The sequence below is a fragment of the Chanodichthys erythropterus genome, chromosome 21 (genome assembly GCF_024489055.1).
Source record: "Chanodichthys erythropterus isolate Z2021 chromosome 21, ASM2448905v1, whole genome shotgun sequence".
NCBI lineage: Eukaryota > Metazoa > Chordata > Actinopteri > Cypriniformes > Xenocyprididae > Chanodichthys > Chanodichthys erythropterus.
The window spans coordinates 18203522-18223140 of record NC_090241.1 but is presented as its reverse complement, the minus strand read 5'-3'; the positions used below and the strand labels follow the sequence as shown (position 1 = coordinate 18223140).

The window sequence follows — 19619 nt, the reverse complement described above, 5'->3', positions numbered from 1 at the left end:
CCTTTTACCATGTCTTGAAGTACCGCAATAATATCATATCGTGATATGTATCGAATCGTGACATGAGGGTATTGTTACATCCCTAATTAGTATAAATCACATACAAATTGCAATAAAGAAAAGCAGCAATTAAAAGGCAAACTAAACCTCAAAAGTTTACAGGTTGTTTTTACATTGCTTTTGATAGAGGTCTCTTATACCAACCAAGGCTTCATTTATTCGAAAAAACAACAACAACGGCTGTTTTCTATTTTAATATTTTTTAAACAATTTATTCTGAATTGTCAGCAGCCATTACTCTAGTCTTGAGTGTCACACAATGCTGATTTGGTGCTCAATAAACATTTATCATCATTATCATAGTTGAAAACGGTCGTGCTGCTTTTTTCAGGATTGTTTGATGAATCAAAAGTAAATAGAAAATCTTTAATTAGGGATGTCCCGATCACGTTTTTTTGCCCTCGAGTCCGAGTCATTTGATTTTGAGTATCTGCCGATACCGAGTCCCGATCCGATAATTAATAGCATACATAAAAAAGAATAAAGAAGAGCGAAAAAAACAGATCCAGGAACAGTGCTTTTCAGGTTTTTCAGGTATTCAGTTTTCACATAGTAATCAAATATAAAATATCACTGCATATTATCTTTACTGTATAAAATAAATAAAGATTAATCATTATTGAAGTTACAAAAACTATTCAGTATTCAGTCAAGAGCAGTGAGTGATTTCTTTGTTTTTTGTTGTTTGATTTAACATTAAATACAGGCAGCAGGAATAGTTGTTTTCCCTTTAAGACATGCACGATCCCGTACATATAGCTACTGTTCCACATGCGCTGTCTTTCTCGACTAATATACGTTCACTTAAGACATTACCGACTATGTTTGCTAGGATGCTCGCTAGGACGGGCATGTTGACAATTTTTGTATGAATGTGGCCGCCGAAGCGCAAGACTTGAAAGAGAACTCAGTATTTGCGCGCTGACTGAAATAAGCGTGTGCGCGCTTCGGATGAGCGCACACAAATCTTCTCACAGCGCGTGCGAGTTCTCTTTCGCGTCTTGTTCTTTAAGGTTTAAATCAGCAAGGCTTAAATGAGTTAGTTTAAACACAGATAGCAACGTGTGCTGTTCAGGTCTCACCTGCGCTCGCGCGCTATCAACACCCGGGTGATGACGGCGTAAATGACTGGACATTAGAGCAGACGGCACTCGCAGTTAACAGTTTACAAAGAGTGACTGTTTTGTCCATGCTTTCTGATTATCGTTGTTGTAACGTTTTGTGCATCCATCGACTGAAACATACATTATCTGAACTCTGTCTGTTTTCCACGTTGCTATTTTAAACAAATCATATAACCAATAGATGCGTCGTCATTCGAGATGGACCGCAGTGCAAGTGCGGTCCGTAAGTGGAGAACCGTCCTAATACATATATATCCGAGTCCTGATCGGGAGGTAATGTCCGATTCCGATCGAGTCTGAAACGACATGATCGGGCCCGATTTCCGATCATGTGATCGGATCTGGACATCCCTATCTTTAATACAAGTAGATAATATTTATAAATAGAAATCTTTTGTAACAATATAAAAGTCTTTACTATCATTTCTGATGATTTTAAAGCATCCTTGCTGAATAAATGTTTTAAAAAAAAAAGATTGCTAGTGTACATATATATGAAGAGTGCCAACCTTGCTGCTGGAGTGCCATGTAAAATGCAAACTGTTGGTGTCACTGGGCACAGGCAGGATGAAGGAAAGGGCATAATGATTTACCACATCATCTCTCACATAGTACAACTCAGCATCAAGACCTGCAGACAGAAAGAGCGAGAAATGATAAAACTGCTGAGGACTGACAGAAAATAAATCGTTAAAACCATTTCAAATTCACACAACCACCCTGCCTCAAGAGAGGAGTAAAATATAGTTTCATACTGCCAGATCCTGCTCTCATATGAACTCTGCATTTCACCATCAAAACATAATATGTGCTCATTTAGGCTTAATGTATTCCACAGCGCCAGCAAATATATGGTGCAGGAGGAATCCATGGCAACAATGCATAAAATATTTTTTTTTTCAGTGCGGTGACCAACCACTGTCTGACATAGTTCCACTTCCTTGCAGGAAAGAGCAAGATCTGGATCTATTATATCATAGAGGGCAGCTATGACAGCCACTGAAATATGATTACAATTTCCGATCAGGAGGATATGAGTTATAACAGGCTCAAGCATTCATGCTGAGATTCTGGAATGCTTCCCATTAAGCTGATGGGATCTATGAAACTACCAAGGCTGCCGCCCAAGTTTTGACCACAGTTCATTCCTCTCTCTCTCTCTAGCCTGTCCACTTAGAACCACATAGATCCTTTATACCAAAAACAATATCCTCAGCCGCCCCCTTCACCATACAGTGAAGGGAAAACACTCAAGTGTAGTATGTTTATGTTTAAGGACTTCACCCCTCTCTATCGTCAAAGCAAAACATCTCTACTCTCCCCTGTCTGGCCTCCATGTTCTAACGACACTGTAATCTAAACATGGTTTCCTCCCCGGCTACATTCCTGGGAGAGACTCGACCTGAAAAGCATTTCTACTAAGCAGCCCAGCACACCTGCGATCCCAGTTGTACTGCATCCAGCCCCCAATTAACAACTGGACTGAAAAGAGGCAATGATGATGAACATGAATCCGAGGTCTAAAGTGGAGGTTGATTTCCAGCACACGAATGAGGCACAGGGATGTGTGAAGTTGATTGACAGCTGTAATCTCCTTCGGCCTGCCATGCCTTGGAGCAAACCTTATCATGACTGAAAGGCCCCGCTGTGGCTGACTGGAGTCTATCTGTCTGTCATGGGGTCTGCTCAAACATAAGGGGGATGGGGGTACACAAACCCTTTCTAGAACATATCTATGAAAAAAAAAGTAGATGTTTGTTTTATTTTTATTTATTTTTTTGCAAAAAAAATTGGATGTGTTAGCTGTACACCAAGAAAACATAAAATCAATATACACACTATTGTTCAAAAGTTTGTGGCCTGTAAGAATTTTTGTTTTGTTTTCGAAGAAAACATGAAGAAAACGTGAATAATTCATGACTCTGAAGCTGAAAATACAGACAAATATGTTGTAGGCCACTTTTTACTGGTAACACAAGACATTTGGCATTATCAACACCCACAAATATTCCCCCGTTTGCATTAATGTACATTATATATAGTAGTTCAAGTTGTACTGACACTAAAACTCTGTTAACTTGATTTTTTTTCCTCACACAGTAATTTTCATTTTGGGAGAGCTATACACAATACATATTGATAGTTTTCAGTCACGTGACTGTCAAGGAGCCCTGGAGGGCAAAACAGCCATGTACCTGCAGCAAAAGCCTGTCAATTTTCCATCTTAAAAACAAAAATATGTGAACAAGATGCAAGTTTTGGGCACTTGTGATCCATATACAGAGACTGCAGTGATTTCAATCATAAAAAAAAATCGTCCTGCTGTTTTTAGTAAGGCTAACTTGAAAACACGAGGGTGGGTTGTACCAATAATGATTAAATAAAGCAAAGTTTAAACACTAATCAAGGATTTGTTGATCTGGGTTTTATTTTAAATCGAGTTGTGTTGCACCACTTAATTTTAAACACAGATTAACCACGATTAACCATAAAGTGCCTTAATGTACTAAAACAGTGATATTAAAAGATCAAATTCAATTGGATAGACCTACAACCAATCAGAGCTACAGAGTGATGTATGTTGAGCGACGCATAGTTGTCAACAGAACTCAACTGCACACATGCTGGAACTAGTAGAAGATGAGCGTAAACAGTCTTTGCCGGTGTTGTAATAAGAATAAGTATACACGGAGTACTTGCCAATTAATGCGCTGTCGATATCTTCTATGACGGACGCGATGGCGGAATCTACACATCTCAGTTCTTCAACAACAGCCATCATTGTTGTAAACTAATTCAACCCAAGCGCTCTTTGATGACATGGCTGATTACGTTTCTGGTGATAATCTGTCAATCATCGCCCTGACAAATGTGATTGGTCCGAACAGTTTCTGTTCGGGCATAATTACTCCTCTACGGATCAAGTCCAGACCGAACTCCCCGACCTCAAAATGTTGTGGGCGGGGCTAAGTTCGGCTGGCATCCAGGCTAGTGTTCATTTGTTTGCCTGTGCAAAGTATGCATAATCAATAAGGTATATATTGAATTTGGTCTTTTAATAGCATTGTCTTACTACATAAACCTAGGTAGGCAAATGGAGGAAAGCATTGTTTTGCCCACCAGGGGAGCATTCCCCTCAGGGCGTGACGTCACATGAAAACTCTCAATACATATTGTTGCATTTGTGTATTGCGATATATTGTGACAATATATTGTTACACCCCTTGTATCAGTCTTTTTTATGGACCTTGAACTTGGCAAATAGGATAATGCATACAGCCGTATTGAGCCATCAGCCCATTTCATGGCACGGGTTTCGCAGCCGTCACAGATGTGGGATATAACAAGGCTGTGATACTAGAGTATACAGCCCTAAAGAAAGCCAAATTTTAAGCAAATAGCTCTTTAATAATTCATGAGCATCCATACTATGCACATCCAGGTTATAGACAGTATACATAGACAGTAAACTGGACATAAAAAGTTTAACATGTTCCTCATTAATTCAGTCCATTTGTTTTCTAAGAAATGATTAGATAACCAAGCATTTAATGGGCACCACTGACTTCCACAGTATGGAAAAACAAAAATACTATGGAAGTCAATGGGGCCCATCAACTGTTTGGTTACTGACATGCTTCAAAATATCTTCTTGTGTGTTCAGGAGTAGAAAGAAATTCATACAGGTTTAGAACAGTTTGAGAATGAGTAAATGATGACAATTTGGGGTGAACTATCTCTTTAAGTTGTTACCGCTGTTATAAGAAAACAGTTCAAGTGATCACGCAGGCACCTCACTCAGACACACACACACACACACACACACACACACACACACACACACACACACACACACACACACACACACACACACACACACACACACACCATATCAGTTATAGTGTAGCTAACTGGACATCATAGCCTGTTCGTTATCAATCTAAAATATAGTCAAACAAATATAAAAAGTTACAGTGCTCACTTTAAATAGTCCATAATACAATCTGTGCCATTCAGCATTCAGTCGACATTGGAACGTGAGTGAAGTACAAAGCATAGTTCACATAAAAATTAATAGTTTAGCATCCTAATACGTTGCGAATATGGAATCATTTGGATTTGGCAGTATTACAGAATAGCACGAGTTAGTTATGAGGCTGCCCACCTATGAAGCAGATGGGGGCCACACAGCCTAACACAGACACACTCAAGATTCAGGAGTCCTCAAAGTTTAGACAGACATCCCGTCTGACATAATCCTCTAAGCAGAGAGGAAAAGAAAATCAGCCAGCTGTGAGAGACTACTGAGGCGTGAGTTATACTAGACACATACCCGCAGACTTGAGACTAATTAAGGTTCCCATGTCTTGCACCATGTGACCTGTCTGGTCAGACTTTTGTCTACACTGCTTTGATACCCCTTACAGCCATGTGAATAGTCGTCTCCCATAAACAGACCACTGACTAACGCCATATGGTCAGGTGCTCACTGTAGCTTATTCTGGCCATGAATCACCCACTAAGACAGGAAGAGGCCATTTGACTGACGTAAATCAATCAACTACAAGTTGCAGTTTAATCTGAAATACATAAAAGAACCAACCAATTGAATTGGAACAGCCGATTTCATCCAGCTCTTGCTCTTTTCGTATGCAATGTGCAAAAAAATAGTCAGTGAACAGACTGTGGATGGTCACCGAGACAGACTATGTGAGCAGAGGCAGGAACAGTTGAAAGTTGTAATGAAAGAATGGATGGGGCATTACTCAATTTAAATTCCTTCTTTCTCAAGATCTCAGGCACTAAAATGATGATATATTGAGGAAAGAATTTGGAGGAGAAACAAGCCTTAGCCCAGTCATCGCCCACAAAACAGTGGATGAAGAGGGTGTTGAAGTTCATGGGTCAAGTGTGCTCAACCGTCTGACCAGAGGATCCAAAAAGAAAGCAGGAGGTTGTTTGAAAACAGTTTTCTTCGTGGCAATAAGTGCTCCCACCCTTGAAGAGCTGGTTCACTACAGGATGATTAGGAGAATGAGTTTATTATAGCATATGTGCAGCCTGTGTTTTCAAGCTTGTTTATTTGTGACTCTGTGGGGACCATTTTTAACCTCTTTTCTTTATGCTTAAGTAACAAGTTTGTTTCAAAAGAGCTGTGGTTAACCATACGGCTTGAAAAAAAGTGGTTTCCGCTTGCTGCAAAATGAAATCTTTGCATCCCCCTCACGGCAATGCTCTGTAATGTCTTTTTATGTAGCTTCAAAACCCCTTTCATGGTTGAATTGCTTCCCCTCTGAAAAAGCGAAGACCAGGGAGAAAACATGCCCATGGGGTGAGACTTCGATACAGCATTATGTTGGTCGATCTTTTTCAAAAAGAGTCTGACAAAGCTCTAGCTCTGTATGCGAGTCATCTTCAAGCTTGCCAATGCAGAAAAAAAAAAGATCTCAAAAAAAGAGAAGTGCATAAAAAAAAAAAAAAAAAACAGGGGCCAGATTTAAATGCATAGATAAATCAGTAATGCGTCAACTCCTAAAAATATCACTCTATAATGGTATAATAACTTTTACAAATCATAAAAAAAGTACGATTTATGATGTAATTACTTCAAAATGTAGTAAGAATTTTGTAGTAACATTTTTTTAAATGTGGTCTGAGACTCAAAACAAGACTTTTTTGTTTCGAACACTCAACACAAAGAATAGAACTGAAGTTACAGACAATACAATGAATGAAAGGCAATGATTTACACCCATGTCGTTCCCCACAGCGAAAGGTATAGATATGCGGTTTTGGATTTCTTGGCCTCTGGAGATCACATTTCTGTCTTCAGAAAGGTACAACAAAAATGTTAGAGCCAGGAGAGGAGGTTAACACAGGTAGAACAAAGAGTCTCCTGTAGTCAGGGTCCGATTCATCCTCAATCCCTCAGTGCACAGGACACAAACAGCAGCCAAGCTCAGAGAGTGAGTGGAAGGGAGGGGGACTCTGTTATGTATTGTTTTTGGGCTGCACAATATTAAAGAAAAAAATGCGATATGCAATAACTCGTTAAATAATGCAATATTCAATATACGAAATAATAATGCTTTAAGTGTATAAAATAAATTAATTATATTTAAATATATTTGAAAGCTGAAAATGTTATAACAAGCATACATGTTTCATTCTTTTTGTGAGAAAAAAGCATCCCAACAACTACTGAAAAAGAAACAGCAGTGCTTTTTTACATAAAAAGTGTCATTTTAACATCAGTGTAAACAAGGGGGTTTAGGGTTTCAGGTAGGCCTACATTAGGTTTATTTAACAACAGAAATTTTATAAATATAGAACACTGCTTAAGGTCCTTGCACACTGAGTCTGAAATTTTCATGCGTTTTTTTCGTATTCGTCATCCTGAAAATTCATCACGCATAGAAACCTTGCACACCGAGACCAATGTATATTAATTAATCCGAGTCTTCAAGCAGTAAGGATGATTTTGTTGTCCTCTCTCTTCTTAAAAAGAGAAAAAGAAATTGGAAATATTGGGTCCATCCAATCCTGAGAATGCGTAGAGAGGAAGGAGAGTTCCACCTCCTTATGAAGGAGCTGGGGGATTATCCCGAGTGATTTAAAGTTTACTTCAGGATGTCAGTGGCTCAGTTTGATGCTTTGTTAGCGATACTGGATTTTGCTGTTCAGTTGTATGGTGGCTCTGAATTGTCAAAACACCTCCCAAAATGCTTGCTACGGATGCAAAAAAACAGAAAATTGAACCCGATCCTAATTAATTTTTAATGACAGACGAAAGTTTCGGAGGCAGTGTGTAAACTTAATTGACACAACAAAGTCATATTTATTTTTTAACGTGCGAACATTTCAGACTCGTACAAGGAACTTTAGTCTTCACTGTATGAATTATATATACACTGATTCTTATTAAAGCTACAAAAGTTATTCAGTCAAGAGCAGTAAGTGATTTTCTCTTTGTCGAAGCAGGTTTATTAGGCTGCTGTCACTTTAAGAGCTGTACGGATCCAATATATTGTTACAGACGCACCCTCTTTCTTAACCACTTAAGACATCAGTGATATAAGAAAATATAAGAAATGTTATTTCAGGGATCCAGACTGCAACCTTTTTTTCCTGCCGGTGTGACTAAATTTTGTTAGCACTGGTGCCACCACCATGTTGCTCAACTGATAAGAGCTGCAATTTCTGTTGCATATGAGAAACATTAAACGGCAACCTGAAACGAAAGTGGAACGAAACCAAAACTAGCTAAACGAAACTAGGAGAAACATTGTGCCATGAATGAACAAGCTAAAGAAGGCTTTTCAGTCCACAAATTACCAACATTCAAAAACTAAAAGTTTCAAGATGTAGAAAAACTAACGTGGCAAACAAACATTTTTATTTAAAGTCCCCTTGTGGTGAAGGTCTCAAAGGAAGGTTATCCCAGTATATTTTTCTGTTGATCTGAAAAATCGGTAGATTTAGCAATATGGCGGGTTTATGATGCATATTACGATGTTATGATGACGTTCTGAGTTGTTCTGAGCGTTTCTAAGGATATTTAAAAGGCAGCTATCTGACTTGTGAATGTGAACATGGTTTGTAAAAAGCAATACCAATGTGCAATGTTTACCCAAGTTAGTTGACTGACTGGATCTCATCTGAGCTTTTGCGAGAAAGCGGAGGCGGGGCAAATTATCATATTCATAGATCCGTGTATATTAAATGAGGCAAGGGTGTAGAGACACATTCATTTTTTTAAGGCATTAAGAATTTTTTTTTTTTTTTCCAGAAAAAAATGTTTATATGTAATTTTGGTGATCAAAGATGAGTTAAGGGATAAAACTACAGCGGGTCTTTAAAAATAAAAAAAAGACATGAAATTACCACTATAACCAGTAGATGGCAGCAGAGTAGCACTTATTGGCTCATTAGCCATTTCCACTCTCTATAATATTTTTTCACACGTTTTGAGTTTAAATTTATATTTCAATATTCTGGAACCACAAAATATTAAATCATCAAGAAATCAATTAGTGTCAAAGTTTGACACTTTTTGTACTAAAGTATTAAGTAGGAAAAGTAAAGAAGTGTAATGAAAAACAAAAACTTAAAATTGTGAAGAATTACAAAAAGCAAATAAAAAGAGCGGTCCTTTTATAATCACTGAAGCTGTTGGTCAGTTCAGCATAATACTATAGAAGAACAATGGTATATATATAAAAATTAGGTTGTAGTTAGAAGTTAATTTTATCCACATCTCAACTCAAGCTGGGCGATTAATTCGGATATAATGTTTTATGTTTAATCATGATTATGAATAAAAATGTTAGCAAATGTTACAGTTAGACATGTTGACAATACAGCAATGATAACGATTTAGAGAAGAACAAACTTCTACAAATGTAGAGCGCATAGCTCACATAGATCACTTCAGGTGTATTGTATTTGGAATACAAACTTTTTTAACCAGATGGTTAATAAAGAGAATGTTACTTGAATCGTATTGTAGTTGTAGTTGACTAGTTAAAAAAAAAAAAACAAACAAAAAAAAAAACCTAAATCATGAAATCGGTCAATCGTTCTGAAAGTTTTTTTTTTTGCCAAATCGCCCAGCCCCATTTAAAACACTAAAGTTACAACGACACCACAATGCAACTACGACCAGCACACAATGTAAACAACAGGTTTGCGTCCACACACATTTCTACATGAACCAGCAGGCCACAGTTCTCGTTACACACACTATGTATGCACCTAGTTCAAGGTTCATGGGATTCAGTGTTCACATAGGGGTGCCGAAGCTAAAAAAGGCAGAGGGGTCAAATCTAAAGAGTGGTGGAACATGCAATATAAGGAGATCTAGAGTCTCATTATCATCAAGAACGTCAGAATGGCGGCTATATTGGAGTTCAGCACCGATGGTCAGGAGGGTAATCAGTGTAATACCAAACAGGTGTGGGCTACAAGTAATGATAAACTTGAAGGCAGGCAGGAAGACCCAGTATGTAATGCTGCAATGGATAGAAAACCACTTTCAGATGTGATTGCAGTACTTCCAGGGTAACTTTCATAGAGCTGACATGAACACGTTACTTGTAGTAAACTTAACTGGACGGGGTGTGACAGGACAGCAAAAGGCCCAGCGGAAATGGCAGTGGTGTCACAACTTAGACGGCTAGTGAAAATAACCCAAACTATGGTGAAGCGTAGGAAGAAAACGTCTCCCAGCAGAGGTCTGACCTCTGGAGGACCACAGCCCAGTGTGGGATCAACTGCAATTACCACACACATTCTCCTCTGCAAATATTTCAAAGAGGCTCTAGTGATGTTCATATTAAGAGGTTCTACTAGCATAATAAATACAATACATAAAATTAATAATTAAGTAATTTTGTAGTTTTACGAAGAGTGTGCATTCAGAAAGCCTATTTTAAGATGAAACCAAATCCAGAGTCCATTAATTTTTATTCAACCCACTATGAATTCTTCAAAAATACAAAACATACATGAATTCACATATCATCAACATTGAATTCTATAGACCAGCATGTCCTTTCATGCGATGGAATGTTTTAAGGAGGGAGACAAACAGATAAACACAGATTCTAGAAATAGATTCTCAGCAACTTGTGACAAGACAGCAACTAATTTTTTACATTTTCTGAGGAAAGTGGTGGTGCTTATCCACCAGGATGCCATAGCAATATCATGCGGTTGCAGGTGGTCTGAATGATATTTAGTTTGTTGCAACTTAAAAGTATCCACCCCTGAGCTTCTATGATATCCTGGTCTCTAGATATGGATTGGGTCGCTCTTTCAATGTAAGTCTATGGGATTTCTCTGCTAGTTGCACTGTCTGTCAGGTGAGAATCATAAGTCTGATCACTTAGTAAACACATCATTTCATTGGTTGAACATTCAAATGACATTGGAAAACACAGCGCCACGATTGCAACGTGAGCAGATCCTGGAAGTCCTATAGCTTTAGTCAAAAGCAGCATGTCATGACACTCTGTGATCGACACATTGTCTCATTGTGTTTGGGCTCGATACCACCTGTCCTAAATAAAGATATGCAATCTACTATGGTTTACTAATGTTTCATGAAGTTACAAACCAAAATGTGGCGCAAAAGCATCATGTATACCGTTTACACATGCATCGGCGGTGCTTTTTTATACAAACACTTGGTATAGTTTGGTCTCTAACTGAACAATATTCTTGTTGTATTCTGCTAGTTGAGACCTTTTCAATGATATAGGACACAAGTCTATCTGTCCTGTACGATGATTTTACATTAAAAAAAAAATGCTTTACATGAAATTGTTATAAGAGGTTTTTAACTCTAAGGGGCAAGCACCAATAATAACACATTTTAAAGTAAGAAAAAGGTGGAATACTTTTAGCAGGTATAATCTTCTCTGCTCAATATTTCTACTGTTCAGAGCTGGGTAAGACCAGTTTCAACAACTTCTTATTTTGGTACACAAACAATTTCCTTACGACACCAAAAAGAAAAATTGGCACAATTCAGATAAATATTTAAATTTCTAAAATTCAAACACCATTCAAACCACTGTGACTGAGACTGCGTTATTAAAGGAATAGTTTTTTTTTTTTTTACACTTCAAACAGCCTACCACACACAAAAAAAAAAAATTCTCAAACAAATGTGAAGAGAGGTAGTGTAGACTAGTGTACAATTAAAAAATAGGTTGAGTGCATGAAAAAAAAAAAAAGTAAAAGGGGCCTACCCCCCATTCAGTGTGGCAGTTCCAATAGACAAGCATATAAATGCGAATACTACTGCCAGTCATTCCGATTCTATTCATGGACTCCTTTTGTAATAGCTCCCTGCTCGTCTTTCAGCTCGTCTTGAAAGCTTTCTTCGTCCTCTTTTCTAGCTTTGGGCACATGTTCAAGTCAAGCGACTAAGCAGCCAAAGCACAAGAATCTTTCAATTGTGCCATACTTTGCCCTGTTATTTTAGAAGCAGCTGCAAGGCATCTTTAATGGAGAATGATTTTACTTGATACTAGCTTTCCCGTGGTCTCAGGCTTGGTGGCATTCCAGTCGACCATTATCTCTTCTACCAACATGAGTGAAAATTTGATATGGTGTGCTGAGCAAAGGGCAGAAACAACCTATAATATAGCGCCCATTTTCCACTACTTCAGTAAATGTGACGCTCTCTGTGGATCACTAATGGATCTTCCATGAACCGCAGGCAAAAACAGAAGTACATGCACAGGGAACTACATGCCATTGATCAATTAAGTGAAACAACCCTTGGAATGACTACTTCTTGGACTGACCAGTAAAGGACCTTGTGTATTTTATTTAGCAACATGTCAATTTTAAGTAAACTAGACTTAAATTTGAATCCCAATTCAGTTAAAGGCCAACCACAGATGAGTAACAAGTGTAGGGGGCACGGAAAGCCCTAGGTGCTTCAACAGGAGTATAAGAAGTGTTTAAGTGTATGTGTTTATTTATGTGTGTGGTGACCAAAGCTTCCTGAAACCCCCCAGCGGTGAAGGATTTATAGGCTCGGTCAGAGGCAGTCACATTTGGAGAAATAATTACTGACACTGCCAGTAAATGACAACCCCACATGGGCACTGCTGGGAAGATCAGGGTGTCCTTTCCTTAATAAATGTGGTCTGTGAAGAATTCATGTACAGACTATTCTAAAAGATAAAAAAATAAAATAAAACAACATTTTTTTCTCTGATGTCATTATTGCCACTTAGCTTTCAACCAAGTAAAATGTTGATGTTAAAGAAGGTCTTTTATCTGGTAGCTTTTGCCATTCAAATTGCAAAAATAAGTTGTTTGGAAATAAAAGAAAGTTAAGATAGTCAATAGTTGTTGCTATGTTGAAAATATTTTTCCATTGACATTCACTTTTTTTTTTTTTTTTTTTTTGAACAAAAAAAGATCAAGTAAACATGCTGAACTTAGTAAGCTCCTTTGGATCTGATGTGGATCTATGGAAGGGGGATCAACCAGGTGTTTTAAAGGTTCCTGTTTTGATCCCAATGTTTGCAGAGTTGTGGGAGCAAACTCACTTTTGGCCTCAGACATACTGAGTTCACATCTACAGAAAATTCATACTATAAACGCAGACAGATTTGCTTCAGAGGGCAGTAAAAGGTAACGATGCAGAAAGTATTCCGACTGGAACTACCCGTTGTCTTTTTTCACCGCCCACTTAGTCCATATTTCATTACAGTACAATGTCCACCATCCAGCAGTCCTAGAATTTCAACAGTAAAGAATGTAGGTGACTTTAAACTGGTGGCCTGTGTATCGCCAAGAATCTGGCATTACGATATGCATCACGATACAGGAGTTACGATATGATATATTGCAATACTATAAGCATGTCAGGGTTTTAAACGAACACAAGGCCACTGCCATGATCTTGAATATAAAAACAAATAAATATCAATACAGTATCGCTAAACACAATTTCGCGATATTCACGTGGATCAATATTTTCTTACACCCCTATGAAAATGTGTAGAAGATAACATCTATAGAAATGTTTGTTCTATTCCAAATGCTCACAGAGGTACTACATGAAAGCAACTGTGATGCATAACATCAAACAAGGAGACAGATCCTAAGGCTATTCTTAAATCCAGACACAACCTCTCCTCAAAGTAATGGAACATACAAAGGCATGCATATTATATTAGTTTTTGATCGTGTCCATAGGCGCCACATCATAAGGCCTCCAGTCTTTTGGAACTTACTGTATACAGCGGAATGTCACAAAAATATTATGAAAAAAAATAACTGTACAATGAATCAATTTGAGATGTTGACTAGTGTATGTGGATATTAAAGGTGCAGTATTTAATATTGACAGCTAGCAGTTAAAATAGGTACTGCAGTCCAAATTCAAAATATTGGAGAGACTTGTTTCCATCCGACCTCCTCAGACTTGACATTCATGCGGGCTGCCAGATTGAGAACAAGTAACAGGAACGAGCATAATTGACAATGGAAGGCAATGAGCCTTACACACTTTAAGTTGATGAGTAGATTTATTTGTGTTTTAATATGCCTCTGGTCATAGAGTTTTTTAGATGCACGCTGAGGCTTTTCAGGTCAGATAGAATCTGTGATCTTTGACCCAGTTCATTTCATGGCTACAATACACTGCCTACTTGCAAGGATGTTGAAATACTATTGGGTAAATTGGCAGTGGGTGGTATCACACAGTCCAAAACAAAAACAGACATTCCAACACAGAAAGCACATTTCAAAGTAAAATAACTGGCTGTATCATTGTTTTTAGAGAAACAAGTATGAGAACCTAAATATCTGCAAACTTGAGTTTTTTTTATTTGCTTTAGTAGTCAAATACATACATACAACCTTTAAAGCTCAAAAAGATTGATACCGAATCTAAAGTCTGCATGTTCTGCATGTTTGTGAATGAGCGCCGGAGTTAAATCTATTACTACACATTTACATGGGACGCTCATGGTGTTTTCAGCATCTGCAATCTCACTACATGAGGACATGAACACATGAACTTCACCCCCAGAGCTACTCAGAGTTCACTTCATATACATTTTACCATTTTACTCAAGAAACACTAACGCCATATCATATACACAGAAACTCAGAGGTCTTCACATCACATCAAAATAAAAGTTTTGAGGGTGCTCCAACTGATCGGGCGCGGATCATTATCAGCTGATTATAGATTTATATAGTTTGACTTTGTGACTTTATGGTCACTATAAAGGCAGATCAGATGAGCCAATCAAAAATTTGCGAAACAATTTTTCTATGCGCAGCTAAAATTGCTTCACTACATTAACCGGTCTGGCAGTTATACCAGGTGTCTGAAAAGAACAAAAACATCTTTCCAAAGAGAGGGGACATTGCAACGACAGCAACCCTACAGCAATGATAGCAAGAAACTAGGGCAGAGATATTTTAGTGCATTCCTTTCCTTCACAGCAGGGCACATTCTTTCCTCCTTAAATGCCCAAACTTAATGTCCAAATCAGCTAGATCAGTGACTTTCATAAAATATAGTCTACTTTTGCTAAACTGCAGGACGTGTTCGATAATAAAGAGAGTTATTAAAACTATATTAAGTCGCGAATATGATACTCTTCAAGTGGCTTGCTGTGCACACTCATTCTCATTGCTTAGTAGATTTAGTAGGATTAATCTATTGATTTATACAGTGAAAACTATGCAGTGTTTTACTTTTGATTACTTTCTGTTGATAAAGTCTACTTTGTTTTTAAAGGAATGCTATATTTGTTAAGCTCTAAGCCGTTCCTAATTACCTCTAAGAGAGGGAATGGAATATGTTGCACAAGTTGCTTGCCAATAAATAATGAATTGTCAATTCATGATTCTTTCTCGTCTTAATTTTTTATACTTAAAATGTATTGTTGTTTAGAATAGTATTATTTATTTTAGTGATCAGTATTGTTGATCGTATCGGTCAATACTGCTTCCAGTTATCAGTTATCAGTAATCAGCGATCGGCCCCAAAAATCCTGATCAGAGCACCCTTAAAAAGTTTGGTTTAGTTTAAGAAATTATAACAGAAATATTTTACCATTGCACAGTAGTGTACTTCAACTAGCAGCAGCAGCAGTAGCAGCAGCAGCAGCAGCAGCAGCAGTAGTAGTAATAATAATAATAATAATAATAATAATAATAATAATTAAAAGGATTTAAATTTTCATTTGATTACATTTTAAAAAGGTCAACTAAAAACTGTTAGTTTATAATTTTTTTTAAATTTAAATATATTTTTTTAAAGTACATTTATCTTTGGAATTACAATATTTTATATATATATATATATATATATATATATATATATATATATATATAATTTCCATGTACTCCTGACACTATAAAGTTTCATAAAGGTCCGATCATGAAAAGAAAAAAAATAACTTGATATACCGTGAAACCACCAGAATCTTAAAAAAAATCCTGTGATACAGATACAGATTTTTGATCATACTGCCCAGCACTACAAAATACACTTTTTTTTCTAGTTGTGATTATTATAAATGACTCGATTTATTGTGTGGCATATAAATAGCACCTTTTGCAAGAATATTTAAACAGTAACCAATAATATAGTAAGAAATATGGTAAGCAGAGTGAAAATAATGCTAACTGGCTTTATTTAAAAACTTAAATATATCTTCATGTACTTGGGTTATTAAACTGAAAGAGGAAATTCTCTTTCTGTTAAATTTTGTGGATTCTGTGATCACTAAGATTCAGTTAGCACTAGCACATGTCTAAAAGTGGTCCTTGAGAATAAGTTAACCTTGAAAATGCTTCATCTGCATTCAAAACACTTCAGTTAACAGTCTGAGGGTTAATGTGAGGCCCAAATGCACAGAAACACCAGAATTAGCATTCCATCAAAGCTCTACAACTATAAATTGTTTCACTCATTTTAAGTCCACTCACGTAGACAGCTGGACATTACTTCAGCTTCTTTGATCAGTTTTAAAGCAGTGACAATCCTTTCTTTCAGTGCCCCATCACAGAGTTTTGTTCTCAGCTCATTAATGAATATTAGTTTCCTGCAGGTCTGCTTTCCTGAGGGCAGGGTCTGAGGGATCACTTGGACAGCTCGGCTTGAGTCTCTGGAAAGTGCATTGTTTTGAAGAGACGGGTTCCAGATTGTCATGGCTGAGTTGTGGCAGCTCGGTAATGAATCTTGCCTGGTGCTCAAAAGGAGTCAGCGCCAGTCATTAATTACAACCACATGAGCCAATCCTACTACAGCTGCCACCGCAGTCAAGCAAACAGAGCTTGTTCCGTAAGAGGTATCCTCAGAACTCCCGCCTTCACTGGAACAACATGGCAGTACAGCTGCTGCTTAAGTAAACAAACTTCTATGGGTATGATATGAACAAGGGAGGGCTCACTTACTCACTTACTTATATGAGAGGGAGGCCAAGCTGGTTTGTAACTGCAACACAGCACAAAGTCGTTTAGGACTAAAGACATAGTGAGAAGCCTAGCCTTTTTTAGAGACTAGGTTAGTGTACTCATGACGCAAAGGTAAGTGCATAAAGGACGCTTAACAATCCTTATACACCCAGGTGAAAAAAAAAGTATACTTGAATGCACTAAAAAAAAAAAAAACACTTAAATACAAGCAAGTACATTTGTAGTACATTATTATTTCTTGTGCCAAATAAAATTGTAAAAGTTATACACTATAAATACACTAAATAAAAGTATATTTCTGCTTCAGTAGTACTTTGGTGCACTTAAAGTATACTAAATACCACTAATAATTAAACTGATTTTTAGTGGATTGAAATGAAGTATACTACCGCAAAAAAATACAAAGGAGTTTTATTAGTTTATTTCTTAAAAGTGTGTGTTGAATGCTTTAAAAATTTGTTCAATCTTAGTAGAATTTTATATAGCCATCCTAAGATTAAATAGTTAACTTTAAATTAAATTGATTTTATTAAAAATATGTTACTAATGTACTAGTTATAAGTACAACTTCCCAACTGTGGTACTTAAGTACACTTAATATATAAATGCACTAATTAGCACTAACACTTAAATTGATTTTAAGTGTAATCAGATAAAGTAAACCAAATATACAGAAGTGTTTTATAAAAGTGTGCCATGAACGCTATACATACAATTTTAGTGATTTTTATATATACTATCACTAAGTTCTATTTTATTGGATTTACATGAAAAATAAAACATGCAGGTTAAATTTGTACTAAAATTCACAATTTAACAGTAAGTATACTTTTAGCATAAGATACTTAAAAGTGCTATATTTTATACATTTTAATGTGGGGGAAAAAGTGCTACTAATGACATACTAATTGTGTACTTGACTGTACTTTTCACTGGTTCACTCTGAGGCCCCGTTTACAAGTACATGGTTATTTTGAAAAACGGAGACATTTCCCTTCGTTTGCGCCCTTCGTTTACACGCAAACGGAGAATTCGCCTCTGAAAACGAGTCTTTTTAAAAACTCCGGCCAGAGTGGAGATTTTGAAAATCTTTTGCATGTAAACTGAGACAAACAGGTGTTTAGGCAGCCAACGTCACAGTATGCGCCAGAGCTCGCACCTATGTCAAAAGTGCGACCTATGTTTACATGTGATCATGGAAGCGTTTAGAGTAGCAGTCGCATTTATGTCGGTGCAACTCTTCTTGTGTGTTTGCATTTGCAAATACAGCTGCTCCATTATGCTGAGGAGCAGAGACGAATGAGTGCTCGGAAATCAGCAATTTTGCAACAACTTCGAATCACTCCAAGAGGAATTCAGGATTTTTTTTTTCGGGATTCTGATTGGCTTACGTGGGCTTGAACTGCTCGTTACACTCTTGACGTCATACATACACGGGTACGTGTAAATGAAAACTTTTCTGAAAACTGACATGTGCGCACAATGTTATTTTTGAAACCGGAGAGATTGAAATGTCCGTTTATGAAAATAGCCACCCACGTGTAAATGTAGCCTGAGTGTGTGTTGCTGCTGATGAGCTGATCAGCGTCAGCTGGGGCTCATCAGCGCTGCAATTTAATGTCTGTGCATTTTGCCCTGTGTTGTCAGATCGTTGGTGTGTTTGTGCGGTGTTCGTCCTGACTGTGTTTGAGTATCTCGTTCCTGTCCTGGATATTCCCCTTTGAGAGAGTTTTGGATTACCTGTTGGACTGGTTTGCCCATTGCAGTCTCTCCGCTACCAAGAAATACTTTGCCATCTGCACCTGCAACGTCTCACCCTTGCCATCTGCACCTGCAAATATTTTTCTTAATAAACGAATATTTGCTGCATTCACTATTGAATCCGCCTTATTTCACATGACAGTACAATTTAACGACACCATTAACATGCAGTTAAGTATATCATATAAAGGGAACATTAACATAGCTACAATACATTTGAAATGAATTATTTCATGTATAAAAATATGTGGGCAATACATTATAAATACATTTTGTATATATATTTATTATATATTATTCTTATATTTAAATAATTAAAAAAGTGTATTTTATATGTCTGATTAGTATATTTAAGTGTATGAAAGATGGGTTTAAGTGTACTACTTTTTTTAATACAGAGATAGTATGTTAAAAGCACATTTTAGTTCTTAAGTACTAAAGAAGAATTTTTAGTATATTAAGTACAAAATTAGTGCACGAAAAGAGCATTTTAAGTCCACTATGGAAGTGTACTGAAATAAAGTGTACTTTAGTACTTGCATCAACTAATAATTGCATGAAGTATCTCGTATTTGTACACAAAGGACAACTTCTCACGATAAATGTCTGCCTATTTCACAACACGTACATATGCACATTAATCTGTTCTTAACCTCTTTTTAATCTTAATGAATTGAGTATTCAAAATAAGCCTTTTTCTTCAGAGAA

General features: G+C 37.0%; 1 protein-coding gene across 4 annotated transcripts in view; it reads right to left on the bottom strand.

The window, feature by feature from the left end:
- Positions 1 to 19619, bottom strand: part of ryk (receptor like tyrosine kinase) — a 63963-nt gene that overhangs the window by 32050 nt on the left and 12294 nt on the right. For 3 of the 4 annotated variants that reach the window (XM_067373310.1, XM_067373312.1, XM_067373313.1), the window contains one exon: positions 1694 to 1815. In XM_067373310.1, coding sequence (XP_067229411.1) covers positions 1694 to 1815 — 122 coding nt within the window. Of the gene's footprint in view, positions 1 to 1693; positions 1816 to 18890; positions 18976 to 19619 lie in introns of all 4 variants that reach the window. The other variant, XM_067373314.1, reaches the window with a different exon arrangement.